Genomic DNA, 12,659 nt, shown 5'->3' with positions numbered 1-12,659 from the left:
TAATTCCCTGGCTTGGTGTAGACTAGATCTGAACGGCGCCAAGGTGTTCGTTCGCATTGCCCTACGCAATGTCGATGCTGAGAATCTTGATATCTTCCTCCGGCTTTTCCTTGTACGTTCTCACATTCTCAATCTTGTGGATCACGTCGAGGCCTTGTACCGCGCGTCCAAATATCGTATGCTTGTTGTCGAGCCAGGGCTTAACCCTAGTTAGTATCTACCAGGCATCAAATAAAAAGGGACGTCGCTCTAGCTTACTGTCTTTTCTGTCGTGATAAAAAATTGGCTTCCATTGGTGTTGGGGCCGGCGTTGGCCATGCTGACCGTGTACGGCTTGTCGTGCTTCAGGCTGCTAAACTCATCCTCGAACTCCCTCCCCCAGATACTCTCGCCACCCGTTCCGTCACCCAGGGGGTCTCCGCACTGTATCATGAACTTCCGGATCACGCGGTGGAAAATGGTATTGTTGTAGTATCCCCGCTTGGAGTGCGTGACAAAGTTCTCAACGGCCTTTGGTGCCGCGTCTGGAAACAGCCGGATGTGGATGTCGCCATAAGTGGTGTGGATGATGGCGGCTGTGCCTGTCTCGGTCACCTTCTTCTTCTCCGCCTTCTTCTGACCAAGAATGACGGGCTTCTCGTTCTGGACATCTCTGGTCGACTTGGATATCTCCTCGTCGTTGGTGAACATGTAAAAGCGAGCTTTTCCCACACCCGTTGTAACCAGTATTGGGTCTCTTGTCTCGGATTCCTGGAGAAGTGGGTTGCTCGATGCCGCCATGGCAACTGTTGTCACTCCCTTTTTCTGCGGCTGGCCTTGGTATAATGCCAAGCCTAGTGGCCGAAACCCTTCTTCCCTCCCGAAAACTTTCACAACTTGGTTTGTGAACGTATTCAGTACTTTGATTCCTAGGTAAGAACCGTAGAGAATAAAATGCCCAGACTCGTCAAATATGACGTTCAACTTGTTACGCAAAGTCGGCGATTCGATTTCTCGTTCCACCGCAAGCCGGCGGCCAAATTCTACAACATCCAATTTTTGCAAGGCGGTTCCAGCTTGCTGCATCTCCTCGATCACCCTGAGAGATTCATCGTACGCCCGATACAGCTTTCCCGAAGCAAACTCGAAGATGCGAATCTTGCGGTCAGGAAAGGAGAAGGTGGCAAAACGAGTCCCATCTGGAGCCACAGTAAGCGACGATGGCACCGATTTCGCCTTTTTGAACTCGAAGAGATCGGTGGAGCTCTTGTACTGGAAGACATTATCCGGCTTTGAATATGAGCCGCTCGGGCGCCAGTATTCGACCATGCCGCCATCATCAGCAGACAAGACACAGTCGTAATTGTCGTTAAAGGCCATTAGGGCTACTGGACTCCGATGTAGACTAGTAACTGTATGTATCGGCGCCTGACTCTCTCCTCTTCCGTCATACAAGCGAATGCTAGGACTGGCATCGTCGGACACTGCAAGCACAGGGAGAGAGGCGCCTCTTTTGTGAACCCAGCAGATGCACTTCGGCACGAAGTCAAGCTCCAGAACGGCCAGGAGATCAAACGTGACCACGTCAAAAAGCTTGATCGTTTTGTCGAGGCCAGCCGTGGCAAAGCTCCGGCCATCTTGGCTGGCAGAAACAGACCGTATCTCGCCCTGGTGGGCCTTGAACTCCTTAACAAACTCGATTCCGTCGGCTACCTTCTTCCAGAATTTGACAACGCCTTCGACTGAGGAAGTAATGAGAAAGTCTGTCAGTGGTGTCATGGTGAGAGTCGACAATTGCTCCTTGTGCATCAAAGACTTTGAGTAGCGTGTCGACTTGGGCAAGGCCGAGATGTACAACTTCTCGTAGGGCAGGACGCGCCGCTTTTTCTTGGGGGCTGCCGAGGGCAGCTGTGGTCCCATGTTGTCGTCGTCGGAAGAACTTGCTTTACGCGATAATTAGCTTCAGTCGGTATGGGAGTTAAAGGTAAGCGGTAGGAACATCGTACCGGAACCATCTTCTTCGGCGAAGTCTGCGTGGCTGCGCTTCGTCGCCTTGAGCGCGTCGTCATTGCTGGCGTCTGCCATATTGGTTCTCGATATCCCTTCCTCCCTCTATTTGGAAAGCGTGGGTGTAGTTCGGGTTGTTTTGTTGAAGTTCAGGCCGCGAACATTTGTTGTCTGCAACAATATCGCGCCTTGCGGTTGTCGCTCTTGAGGAACCTGGAAGACTTGCTGCGCGGGATCCCCAACTGTGCCACCATGCAAGCCTAAGCTCGCCAAGGCAGCCCTGCCGTTGCTCTAGGGAGCTCCTGTGGGGGGGTCACGACTGCTAAGATTTTGCCCCACTTCAGAGGTTTCTAGTTGCGACGAAATACGACGTAACATTTCGGGATGAACGTTACACATATGTATAGTAGCCAGTATCCATGAGATCAGGTAAGGTAGACGATTCCAATACGGGTTTCATTAAGCAATAGGTAAGGTATCTTAGGTATATACCATTTTCGTAGACTAACTGAAGGCTACCGATGGTAAATAACCGTTAAAAAGAGGATACCTCAAATAAGTACCAGGAAGCTTGCATTCTGCCTGCCCTGAGAGGCAAAGCAAGGCAGTAGGATGGAGCTCAAGAGTTTATTCTATAATTGACCCTGGCGAATTTGTCACTCACTCTCTACCCTCATCTATCAACCCATTGCATACCTTAGTTCAATATCATCGGTGGCCACACGCCCCACCATTCCCTCTCATCTCAGCTGAAGACGTTGGTGGTTTACTAGGGACCAGTAACTTCATTCCAAACACACACACACACACACACACACTACCGCCTCGGTATCCCGTGATTCTCAGAATGGAGACGCACTTGTTGCAGCGACTGGCTTATCCTGCACGGAGCGTCTCTGCCATCGTCCATGTTCTGGGGCTGTCGTCTTTTTCTGCCAGCTTCAGATACCTACGACAAGTCCCAAGCCCCATGAGTCACGGGTTCGGGGGCGACTTCCAATATTTGACCATCATTGGGCTTGCCCTGGCGACAGCGACCTTTGGCATCGGTTTTCTTGCTGATCTGACTCTGAGCCCCTGGCTGTTCCGTATTAAGAACGTGTTTTCTGTCTGCTCGGCACCCCTCGAGGTTCTTGTCAGCATTCTATATTGGGGGCTTTGCGCCATCAATAAGAGTTTAATTATGCCTCCTTAGCTTCAGCTACCTTTCCTACCAGACTTGTAGGCCCAACTCCTGACCTCCGTCATATCCGTGCATGGCTAACAGTGCTCGTTACAATTTCTATACAGCGGATTCCATGCCATGCCGGCTGTCATGTTGACTCTAGATCTGATACTCCTGAGTCCTCCATGGACAGTCAAAGTCTACGGAGCCATGTCCATCAGCGTGGCTGTGGCGTTCCTCTATTGGGGCTGGCTCGAGCTGTGCTTCACCAAAAACGGGTGGTGAGTAGTTTGTTGACGGCCATTGCTCAACCACCAGTCTGACTTCCTGCCACAGGTACCCATACCCTCTCCTGGGCCTTCTTACCACATGGCAGCGCGTCGTGCTCTTCGGTTTCTCCGCTGCGATGATGGCTGGCAGTACTATTGCCCTAAAGTGGGTGTACGGGAAAGTTAACGGCATTGGCAAGTTCAAGAGGGACGCCTAGAACCCCCTCAAGGCTGACTGAGCGCTTTGTTGAGTCGGTCCCGGAACGAGGGACGGACAATGACACGGAGCGGAAACAGGATGTTCCATCCCGTGGATGCTCGGCCCATAGTGTCTAAAGACTAGGGACAACCCAAAACCAAGAACTAAGTCTACGGCCGCCTCCAGGGCCCAGAGCATCCCAAAATATCTAGTCTTTGTAGGTGAATATGACGAAGAGTAAGGAGCGAGAAATTCGCTCGTCAAAGGCTCGGTCAATAGATCAAGATTCGAATGCCGAGCACCCAATCAGGTAGTTGCAATTTCTTGGCCGAATATCAATACTCCCATCCATGTTACCTTGACTGTTCGCGTCGGCCGAAGATGACCGAGAGAAACTAGGAACTTGGAAGCTTGCATGCTGTGCGAGGGTTGAAAGCTTTGAAAAGCGGCACCATTCAATTACTGGAGTGGTACGGAGTACAGTTCGGAGGTTGTAGGTCGCGGAGTACATAAGGTAAGTACCTGTTCAGTATCCGTACATAATACATAACGGTTCCTTGGTGGGGCATGGCGTGCCTGCAAGCCAAAAGGGACGAGTCAGTTCAAGTTCCAATTCTACTTCATTGACGGGAATGATCAATTAAGAACTTCCCCACATTGAGTCATCGCTTGCCCCTCTAAAATCTAGAGCCCGCCTAGCTCTTAGACCACCACCGCCAGCCCAAAAAATATCGGTCGACTTTTGCTCTTGCATTGTTAAATTAAAGCAGGCCACGTACGCCGAGTCTCCAGAAATCCCAATTGGGCTGGTATTGGCAAACAAGAATATCAGGCTTGCAACAATGTCGGTAAGTTCTCCTTCTCCATGTGCTGCGGCGCCCTTGGACAGCAGGGCAGGCTGGCTTACCCAGTTTGTGACTCGGTAGTCATTCTATATCGAAAACAAGAATGTTGGCAACAAGGCCGAGAGCGAGGATTGGAGAAGTATGTCTCAGATACATGTGATCCCTTAGCCAGAGAAATCTAATGCAAGTCAGTTCGCGGCTACAACCCGCTGACGCCGCCTGACCTCCTCCAACACGAAATCCCCCAGACGGCTCAGTCCAAGCGCACCGTTCTCGACAGCCGCGAAGAAGCAGTCGCCGTCGTCAACGGCACAGACCCGAACCAGAGGCTCCTCGTCATTGTTGGGCCATGTTCGATACACGACCCCAAGGCTGCGCTCGAGTACTGCGATATGCTCCTGCGGGAGAAGGAGAAACACAAGGATGAACTACTCATTGTAATGCGCTCGTACCTCGAGAAGCCGCGCACAACAGTGGGGTGGAAGGGTCTCATCAATGACCCAGACATTGACAACAGCTTCAAGATCAACAAGGGCCTGAGGCTGAGCAGGCAGCTGTTTGTCGACCTCACAGACAAGGGGATGCCCATTGCTAGCGAGATGCTAGATACCATCAGCCCGCAGTTCTTGGCCGATCTTCTAAGCGTTGGTGCTATAGGTGCGCGCACGACAGAAAGCCAACTTCATCGGGAGTTGGCGAGTGGGCTCAGTTTCCCAGTAGGCTTCAAGAATGGCACCGACGGCACACTAGGTGTCGCCATTGACGCCATTGGCGCGGTCAGGCACCCGCACCACTTCTTGTCTGTGACCAAACCGGGTGTGGTAGCCATTGTAGGCACAGTGGGCAACGAAGACTGCTTTGTGATTTTGCGCGGCGGCACCAAGGGTACCAACTACGACGCGAAGAGCATCGCCGAGGCTAAGGCAGCGCTCCAGAAGGCCGGAGTGCGGGAACGGCTCATGGTCGACTGCAGTCACGGCAACTCGTTGAAGAACCACAAGAACCAGCCCAAGGTGGCGGCGACGCTAGCCGAGCAGATTGCAAACGGAGAGGACGCCATCATGGGCGTCATGATCGAGAGCAACGTTAACGAGGGTAAGGCGTCCGTCCAGATTTGTCATGTTTTCCTGGTCGTGCTAACATACCATAGGCAACCAGAAGGTTCCCAAGGAGGGCAAGGAGGGTCTGAAGTACGGAGTGAGCATCACCGATGCATGCATCGGCTGGGAGGACACCGTTGCCGTCCTAGACAGCCTTGCAAAGGCTGTAAAGCAGCGGAGAGAGACGCGAGGCAAGGACGTCTAGGCTGGGGAGGCTTAGACGAGCCATGGCATTGTCACCAAGCCCACTTCATACTGAGAGGCTTAGCTCTGCCTCGTTATAGTAAAAAGAAAAGAAAAGGTTCCGGGGAGCGAGTGTTTTGCGGAGTTGGGATACCAAAAAGTCGAATTCGGGATTGTTGAAACCTCAATGACGCCGCATGTGGGTTGTGAAAGATTTCTGGATAGTAAATAGTACGTATATAGGAGCAATACAGGCCTACAAGGGATATATGAAACGGAACGTTGTGCCCGGCGAGCACAAGTAGCTTGGACCGGAGCGTGCGTGATGTTTGTGAACAGTTTGGACTCAGTTGGAAGAAAACTGGAGCTCCTCAGATGCTGCCTTTCGGAGTCTGGGACGAACCGCGCAGTCCCCAGCGCAGAGAGGGAAGGGGAGATGACCAGGGGGCCCGCTGTTGCCGTGTATGTACCAAGGTGTGAGCTGCCGGAAAATCAATCAACCGGGCTAGGTTGGCACCTGGGAATGTGCACAACCAATCACAGCCAATCACGGTGCTGGAGTTCCTAAGAAACCCGAATTTCGAGAAACCTGACCGAAGCGACCTTCACCAGCTCGAGCCTTCAAGCCTCAAAACACCCACATTGGCAGCCAATTGCCTGCCAATCCGACCGCGATACCGTCCCAAGCTCCGCGAGGCTAGCCCACCATGCTGGCGAGGTCGTGCCTGCGCTCGACGCGAGCGCTGGCCAGCGCAAGAAATAGCGCGGTTCAGTTTACCAAGGTATGTGACTTGGCTGGTTGCTGCGGTGCGCAAGACCGCTGGCAGCCATTGGCATCTATCCCTCCGCCGCCGCGGGATGACATGCTCGACCACTCCCCCGTGCCTGCCCACGAGCTTCACACCCTCTCAACTGGAGCTACTACGGCTCGTGCCTTTCTACTACGCCCGGATTGAACGAATCTAACTGACGTCTGTGTCAATGGACAGCGGGCGGCATCTTCCTCGAGCTCCGGATCCACTGCCGAATCCCCCCTTCGCCTGAACGTGGCCGCCGCCGCCGCGACTGCCGTCGCCGCTGGCTCAATCGCCTGGTACTACCATCTCTACGGACCGACCGCACACGCCATGACGCCGACTGAGGAAGGGTGAGTGCTACTGCTTAGCTGATGCGGTGCCCGGTGTCGTGCATGTGGGCCGAGGTTGCTCGCGGACCTGAGGCATATTTGGCCCACGGCGGCACCACACAGCGCTGCACTATATAGGTTCCCGGGGCTTACTGTTGATGTAGCCTGCACCCGACCAAGTACCCATGGGTCCACGAACAGTGGTTCAAGACGTTTGACCACCAAGCGTAAGATATATGCCCCACCTCCTGGCCGACCCGTGTCTGGGCAGCGCAACTAACTAAGGTGCTATACAGCCTCCGGAGAGGTTTCCAGGTGTACCGGGAAGTCTGCGCTTCGTGCCACTCGCTCAGCAGAATCCCGTACCGGTCCCTTGTCGGCACCGTCTTGACCGCCGATGAGGCCAAGGCGCTCGCCACTGAGAATGAGTACGACACCGAGCCCAACGACCAGGGCGAGATCGAGCAGCGGCCCGGCAAGCTGTCGGACTACCTCCCCTCCCCCTACAAGAATGACGAGGCCGCCCGCTTTGCCAACAACGGCGCCCTCCCTCCCGACCTGAGCCTGATCGTCAAGGCGCGCCACGGCGGATGCAACTACATCTTCTCCCTGCTGACTGGCTACCCTGAAGAGCCCCCCGCCGGCGCCTCTGTTGGCGCAGGCCTCAATTTCAACCCTTACTTCCCTGGAACTGGCATCGCCATGGCTCGTGTCTTGTACGACGGCTTGGTCGACTACGAGGACGAGACACCGGCATCGACGCCGCAGATGGCCAAGGACGTGGTTGAGTTCCTCAACTGGGCGGCCGAGCCCGAGATGGACGATCGGAAGCGCATGGGCATGAAGATACTAGTGGTGACATCTGTGCTGTTCGCAGTGAGCATCTGGGTCAAGCGATACAAGTGGGCGGCGATCAAGTCGAGAAAAATTGTCTACAACCCGCCAAAGGATAACACGACCACCCGCTTCTAATGTCGTGTGAAGCTACAGAAAGACGATTCGCCCCTCTTGTATGTACCATATGCTGCTGGGCTTCCCTGCATTCCTCCTGTATCGCCTAGACCACATAAAGAGCGGTAATGGGACTTGAGCTGGTTGCGGGGGCAGTACCGGGGGTTGCCGAATGAGTTGGGCGAGTGTAAATCAGTTTCGGTCTCAATACAAGCTAGACTTTTTTTCCCATGCTGTATCCTACGTCTGTCAGACACATGGCCGTCGCGTCGAGCACGTTGCACCGAGCGCGTTGCTTTTGTTTTTTGACTGCTGGTTGCATTCCATCTTTTCAATTCTAAAGTATATTCCAACCTGCAGAAACGTTTTGCAAAGCAACCGGCGGCATCTACGGAATATGCCTGACATTTTCAGCTGACCTCACCTCATTTGTTGATTCCATGAAAATTGGGGTTGTCTCTCGCCACCTCGCTGTTTCCCTGCGTCTCACTTCCCATCGCTAACACTCGCTTTTGGCCTTGTATATACAGAAGCACCAATTCTCGCGAGGTCTGAAATGCCCTCCGCGTCATCGTATTCTGGTCGCCATGTCGAAGCGAGAGGCACCCCCAGATCGGTGCAGGCTTGCCCTGGCTGATCAGGTCATCTCTAGCTTTAATGTCGGCGACAAAGCTAATCGGGACTTTCTTTGCTCCGTCATTGCCTCTGATCAAGGGCCCCCGAGCGACATGGAGGAGCTCATTAGTTTGAGTCTGATGCGAGGCGTCGAGGAGTGGGAGATGCTCTTCGAATGCGCCAGGGCTATGAGGAACAAGGCGCTAGCACTTGAAAACAATCCCGCTCAAGAACTGAGTTTGCTGCCCTTCCTCAGGCTCATTCTCTCGGGAGATTCCAGCCAGGCTCCGCCCAAGACAGGCAAAGACGGGAAAAGAAACAGGAAAAAAAAGACAGGCAACAAGGAGAACGTCGTTAAAGGTGTTTCTCGGTTTTGGGCCGAGCCCAAAGATGACAGCCCCCAGATAGGGCCTGGGGCTTTTCCGGTCAAGAAACAGTATGCCAGCGTCCAACAAAGTCCCCCCGATAGCGATACATGCCACGGCAGCCATGCCACAAGGGGTGGTAGCGGTATGCTGGGTAGTGTTGCATCTGAACTCGACTCAGGTCTCAGCCCCGAACAAAAGATGTATGCTCGCAACGACAAGCTCCTGACATATGAACCGGCCATCGAGGGACGGAAGCGGATCGAGCCAGCAATCAATCCAAAGCGAGCAGTGAAATCTCCCTTCTTCAGTTCGACGACTCACCCAACCGTGACAGACCCGGCAGTGGTGCCGGTTACTGTCACGCCGTCACCGTCATCGGCCAAGAAAAGGGCCCGCCCACCACGAGGCGCTGTCTCTGGTCTCCCCATCCCGCCCCTCTCAGCCAGCCGCTTCGGGCTTATCCAGGAGGAGCTAGCCGACGACCCTTTCCGCGTCCTGGTTGCCGTGACGTTTCTCATTCGCACGGCAGGCAAGGTCGCCATTCCCGTCTTTTACGAGCTGATGGGCCGCTTCCCCGGCCCCGCCGCACTCGCCGCTGCGGACCCGGCCGGAATCATCTCCCTCATCCGCCCCCTCGGCCTGTCCGCTGTCCGCTGCGCCGCCATCCAGAAGTATGCTCGCGCGTGGCTCTCACGGTCACCCACCAGAGACAAGCGGTACGGCGTCAAGAACTACCCCCTTCCCGGCGACGGCCGCCACGTTCGGACCGGGGAAGAGTTTGGTCCAGAAGGGGCCACAGGGGCTGCTGTTGGCGGGTGCCCGAGCGCAGGGATATTGCTGCCGCCTGACGAAGAGGTCGACGCCGTGGCCGACGCGAGGCAGCGGGCGCTGGGGTGCGCGTGGGAGATCGGCTACCTCACTCAGGGACCCTACGCGCTCGACTCCTGGCGCATCTTTTGCAGAGATGTGCTGCTCGGCCGGGCCACGCACTGGACCGGAAAGGGGAGTGCCGACCCTACCTTCCAGCCGGAGTGGATGCGTGTCCTGCCAAAGGATAAGGAGCTGCGCGCTTGTCTGCGGTGGATGTGGTATGTTTTCTCTTCTCCACTCCCGTTTTCCTTTTGGTTTGGAGTCTGTTGTGCAAGCACCTGTAGGATATAACCTGCCACCCCTTTCCTAGAGAATTTGCTACCATCTCTTTCCCGAGCAAGTTGAACATAGCTAATATGTAATCGTGGAAAGGTTTCGAGAAGGATGGGAGTGGGATCCCCTAACAGACGAACGCCAGCCTCTCCGCGAGGAATTACGAAAGGCTATTGATGGAGGTCATGTAGGATACGACGATCATAGCAGTTTAATTATTCTAGACCAGCAATTAGAGGATCTTAGTTAGATTTCTTCTTCTTCTTGCTTCATTTGTAATAGTAAAGAGATCCCCCAATAGAACTTCTTGTTTTTATTTCTTTTGTTTGAATGAGATGCACTCCTACCTACTCCCACCGAGTATAATGGCTTCCTAACGGACGCAGCAGCGTTTTCTATCTCCAGTCATCTCATATGGGCAGAAATGCCTTGACCGTGCGGGCCGTTAATGGTGACCACCCGGCCACCGTACACAGGGAACGGCCTCTATGGAGTGTAAGGCCTGAACTCTGGTTGGGGTTCCCTCGTTATTTCAATACTGGTCTGCACGTGCACTGCCGACAAGGAGTCAAAGTCCCTGTCGCCATCGCGGCTGTCCCGTGGTCTCCCGGGCGAATTCTGCCTAGCGACGGCGGCAGCGGGAATCGAGACCAGTTCTCGCATGAGCTCGATTTCGAAACCAGCACCGTGTTTCATGTTGTCTTCGGGCCCTCCAGCGCCAGTCTTCTTCGAGCTCTTGCACCCCCCCAGGTCTGCCGGCGGCCGGGTTTCTCGCGACTCCTGCTTCCATGTCCCTTTCCCGAATGGCTTCCACCCAACGCCCCACGCGAGTGGGGGTAGAGTTGCTGCGCATCCGGAAATGATGCCTAGAGAGATTTCTATGAGGCTCTAGAGACTAATGCTGCTGTTGTGGGGGGGTATGGTCAGAGATCAGGCGTCCATTCGTTTTGTTTGGGCGGGGAAGGGGGGTAAAAGGGGTTGGATACTTGGATCCGGGCTTTTCCCACTCGGCTTGCTAGACTAGAATGGACTTGATATATGGGATTCGAACTATCAATGCTATTCCTGCTCTATTCCTTGGTAGGTTAGCAACTATTTTCGTGCCATGACATGTGAGGTTGAGGGCTTACAAAATCCCAGTGCCCAGGGCAGCAATGCCGAATTTCGTTGGCTTGCCGAGTCTAACGTTCCACAAGATGGCGATGGGCATGAGTGCTAGCACAAAGTCGACAGCAGCACTAACTACACTAAACGCAGTGGTGGCTCCGGGAACTATATTCTGGTCAACGCTGTTCAAGCCCTGTCAGTCCTGTTGTAGTTTGATGGTTTTGGTTTGGCCGTTGTATAGAACATATGTCCTCAATATATTAAGAAGCCTCTTCCACATCATGGACTCGGTGGAAGAGCCTTGACAATCTGGGGAGTTAGGTCGACGTACCAGGTGCCAGGCTGCCCGAGGACTTGGCCGTAGAAATGCGAGATTGGGCTACACTGGAATAAAACAATGAAGAGGTAGACAAACGACATGACCAATATACATACAACGCTAGCGTATATAATGTACCTGTGCGCCCTGGCCATGAAAATGCGCAAGAGGAACAAGGCCGCTCATGTTCTTATCATGGCTGACAACGGTGCGTAGATGACCTCGCAGACAAACCAGGAATACAGGCTAATGCTCTCAGCCTCGAGCGGGCTTGTTGACCGCGCCTCACTCGCATACACAATCCCACAGATGGACAGAATAGCATACGCAGTGTAAATCAGCTATTCGTAAGGCTATCATTGGTGTTCTAATCGGCGAGGCCATCATCTGGGAAGGGCCAACTTTCTTATCACAGACAGGAATATTAATATATCGTCAAGAGATACACGCTTGATTATGAGAAATCGGACAAAGGCCCAGAGGAAGACGAATATCCAAATGAGGATGAGAAACACGACTTGGGCAGTAAAGAGCTGGTCACCGCGAGGGTCAATATCGAGGCCTATGGCCAAGGAGGAAATAAGTCTCCGTGGTGTTTATTTTCCGGGACTTTCATCAAAGGAGAGACGCAGACGTATCAAGATAGGGGCTGCCACGGCACCAAGAGGAGTTTACTACTAATGAATGAAGGTGGCAATCCATGCCAAGAACATACGTCTCGTTGACCAAGGGGAGTCCACAGGCGCAAGGCATGCCTGGGCACGAGACGTCGTAGACTGGCCCCGTGGGTCGCGCCTCAAATCATGCCAAGGAACCTTTCGGAGAGAGGTTAAGGGGGTTAGAGTCCCGCTTGACGATTCATCAGTAGAGCTAGCATCTCGTTGACATCGCCGTCATGCGCCACCAACATCAACAGTATCCCATCCTGCTGGGAAGAAAACGAAATAAAAACGAAATGCCCAATAGAAACAAAGAAACAAGGGAATATGGACAGATCAGGCAGAAGTTTCGAAGACAAACTACCTACCAGGTACATGCAAAATAGGAGGCGGGTAAGGAGTCGGGTGTTTGTCCATGTGGCTGTCAGTAGTGCGAGAAGCATGTCTCTGACGGCGGCAGCAGACTTGCAAGCACCAAGTACTATGAACAGTTGGAGGGCAACAGAAAGCCACACCATTTCCCTGCTCCCATAGCTTCGTCTCGCTCGTACTACTACTACTAGTAGTAGTAGTAGTAGTAGTAGTAGTAGTAGTAGTAGTAGTTGACAACCGACATGGCCAAAT

At 53.7% G+C, this 12,659-nt stretch overlaps 6 protein-coding genes across 6 annotated transcripts; 4 read left to right on the top strand and 2 right to left on the bottom strand.

The window, feature by feature from the left end:
- Nucleotides 1-61: 61 nt before the first annotated feature.
- On the bottom strand, nucleotides 62-2,064 carry B0T26DRAFT_744504 (uncharacterized protein; the record flags this gene model as incomplete). The annotated part of the gene is made up of 3 exons (XM_060444420.1): nucleotides 62-199; nucleotides 259-1,922; nucleotides 1,986-2,064. The coding sequence occupies 3 exons, from the start codon at nucleotides 2,062-2,064 to the stop codon at nucleotides 62-64; spliced, it is 1,881 nt and encodes a 626-aa protein (XP_060290681.1).
- A 769-nt stretch (nucleotides 2,065-2,833) lies between these two features.
- On the top strand, nucleotides 2,834-3,638 carry B0T26DRAFT_744503 (FAR-17a/AIG1-like protein; the record flags this gene model as incomplete). The annotated part of the gene is made up of 4 exons (XM_060444419.1): nucleotides 2,834-3,161; nucleotides 3,204-3,207; nucleotides 3,277-3,432; nucleotides 3,488-3,638. The coding sequence occupies 4 exons, from the start codon at nucleotides 2,834-2,836 to the stop codon at nucleotides 3,636-3,638; spliced, it is 639 nt and encodes a 212-aa protein (XP_060290680.1).
- An 823-nt stretch (nucleotides 3,639-4,461) lies between these two features.
- Nucleotides 4,462-5,769, top strand: B0T26DRAFT_757317 (uncharacterized protein; the record flags this gene model as incomplete). Its single annotated transcript, XM_060446232.1, has 4 exons — nucleotides 4,462-4,467; nucleotides 4,546-4,603; nucleotides 4,657-5,559; nucleotides 5,615-5,769. The coding sequence occupies 4 exons, from the start codon at nucleotides 4,462-4,464 to the stop codon at nucleotides 5,767-5,769; spliced, it is 1,122 nt and encodes a 373-aa protein (XP_060290679.1).
- Nucleotides 5,770-6,454: 685 nt separating this feature from the next.
- B0T26DRAFT_657256 (cytochrome C1 family-domain-containing protein) lies at nucleotides 6,455-7,845 on the top strand (the record flags this gene model as incomplete). The annotated part of the gene is made up of 4 exons (XM_060438768.1): nucleotides 6,455-6,529; nucleotides 6,737-6,894; nucleotides 7,038-7,100; nucleotides 7,170-7,845. The coding sequence occupies 4 exons, from the start codon at nucleotides 6,455-6,457 to the stop codon at nucleotides 7,843-7,845; spliced, it is 972 nt and encodes a 323-aa protein (XP_060290678.1).
- A 1,160-nt stretch (nucleotides 7,846-9,005) lies between these two features.
- Nucleotides 9,006-10,200, top strand: B0T26DRAFT_657899 (DNA glycosylase; the record flags this gene model as incomplete). The annotated part of the gene is made up of 3 exons (XM_060438823.1): nucleotides 9,006-9,614; nucleotides 9,690-9,895; nucleotides 10,050-10,200. 3 exons carry the CDS (start codon nucleotides 9,006-9,008, stop codon nucleotides 10,198-10,200), a joined length of 966 nt encoding a protein of 321 aa, XP_060290677.1.
- An 876-nt stretch (nucleotides 10,201-11,076) lies between these two features.
- Nucleotides 11,077-11,555, bottom strand: B0T26DRAFT_658684 (uncharacterized protein; the record flags this gene model as incomplete). Its single annotated transcript, XM_060438893.1, has 2 exons — nucleotides 11,077-11,239; nucleotides 11,389-11,555. Coding segments are annotated over 2 exons (330 nt in total), but the record flags the coding sequence as incomplete, so codon positions are not given.
- Between the last annotated feature and the right edge of the window lie 1,104 nt (nucleotides 11,556-12,659).

This window comes from Lasiosphaeria miniovina (assembly GCF_030549165.1).
Source record: "Lasiosphaeria miniovina strain SMH2392-1A chromosome Unknown B0T26scaffold_8, whole genome shotgun sequence".
Classification (NCBI taxonomy): domain Eukaryota; kingdom Fungi; phylum Ascomycota; class Sordariomycetes; order Sordariales; family Lasiosphaeriaceae; genus Lasiosphaeria; species Lasiosphaeria miniovina.
Note: the sequence above shows the minus strand (reverse complement) of the source record. Positions and strands in the feature narration are given on the sequence as shown.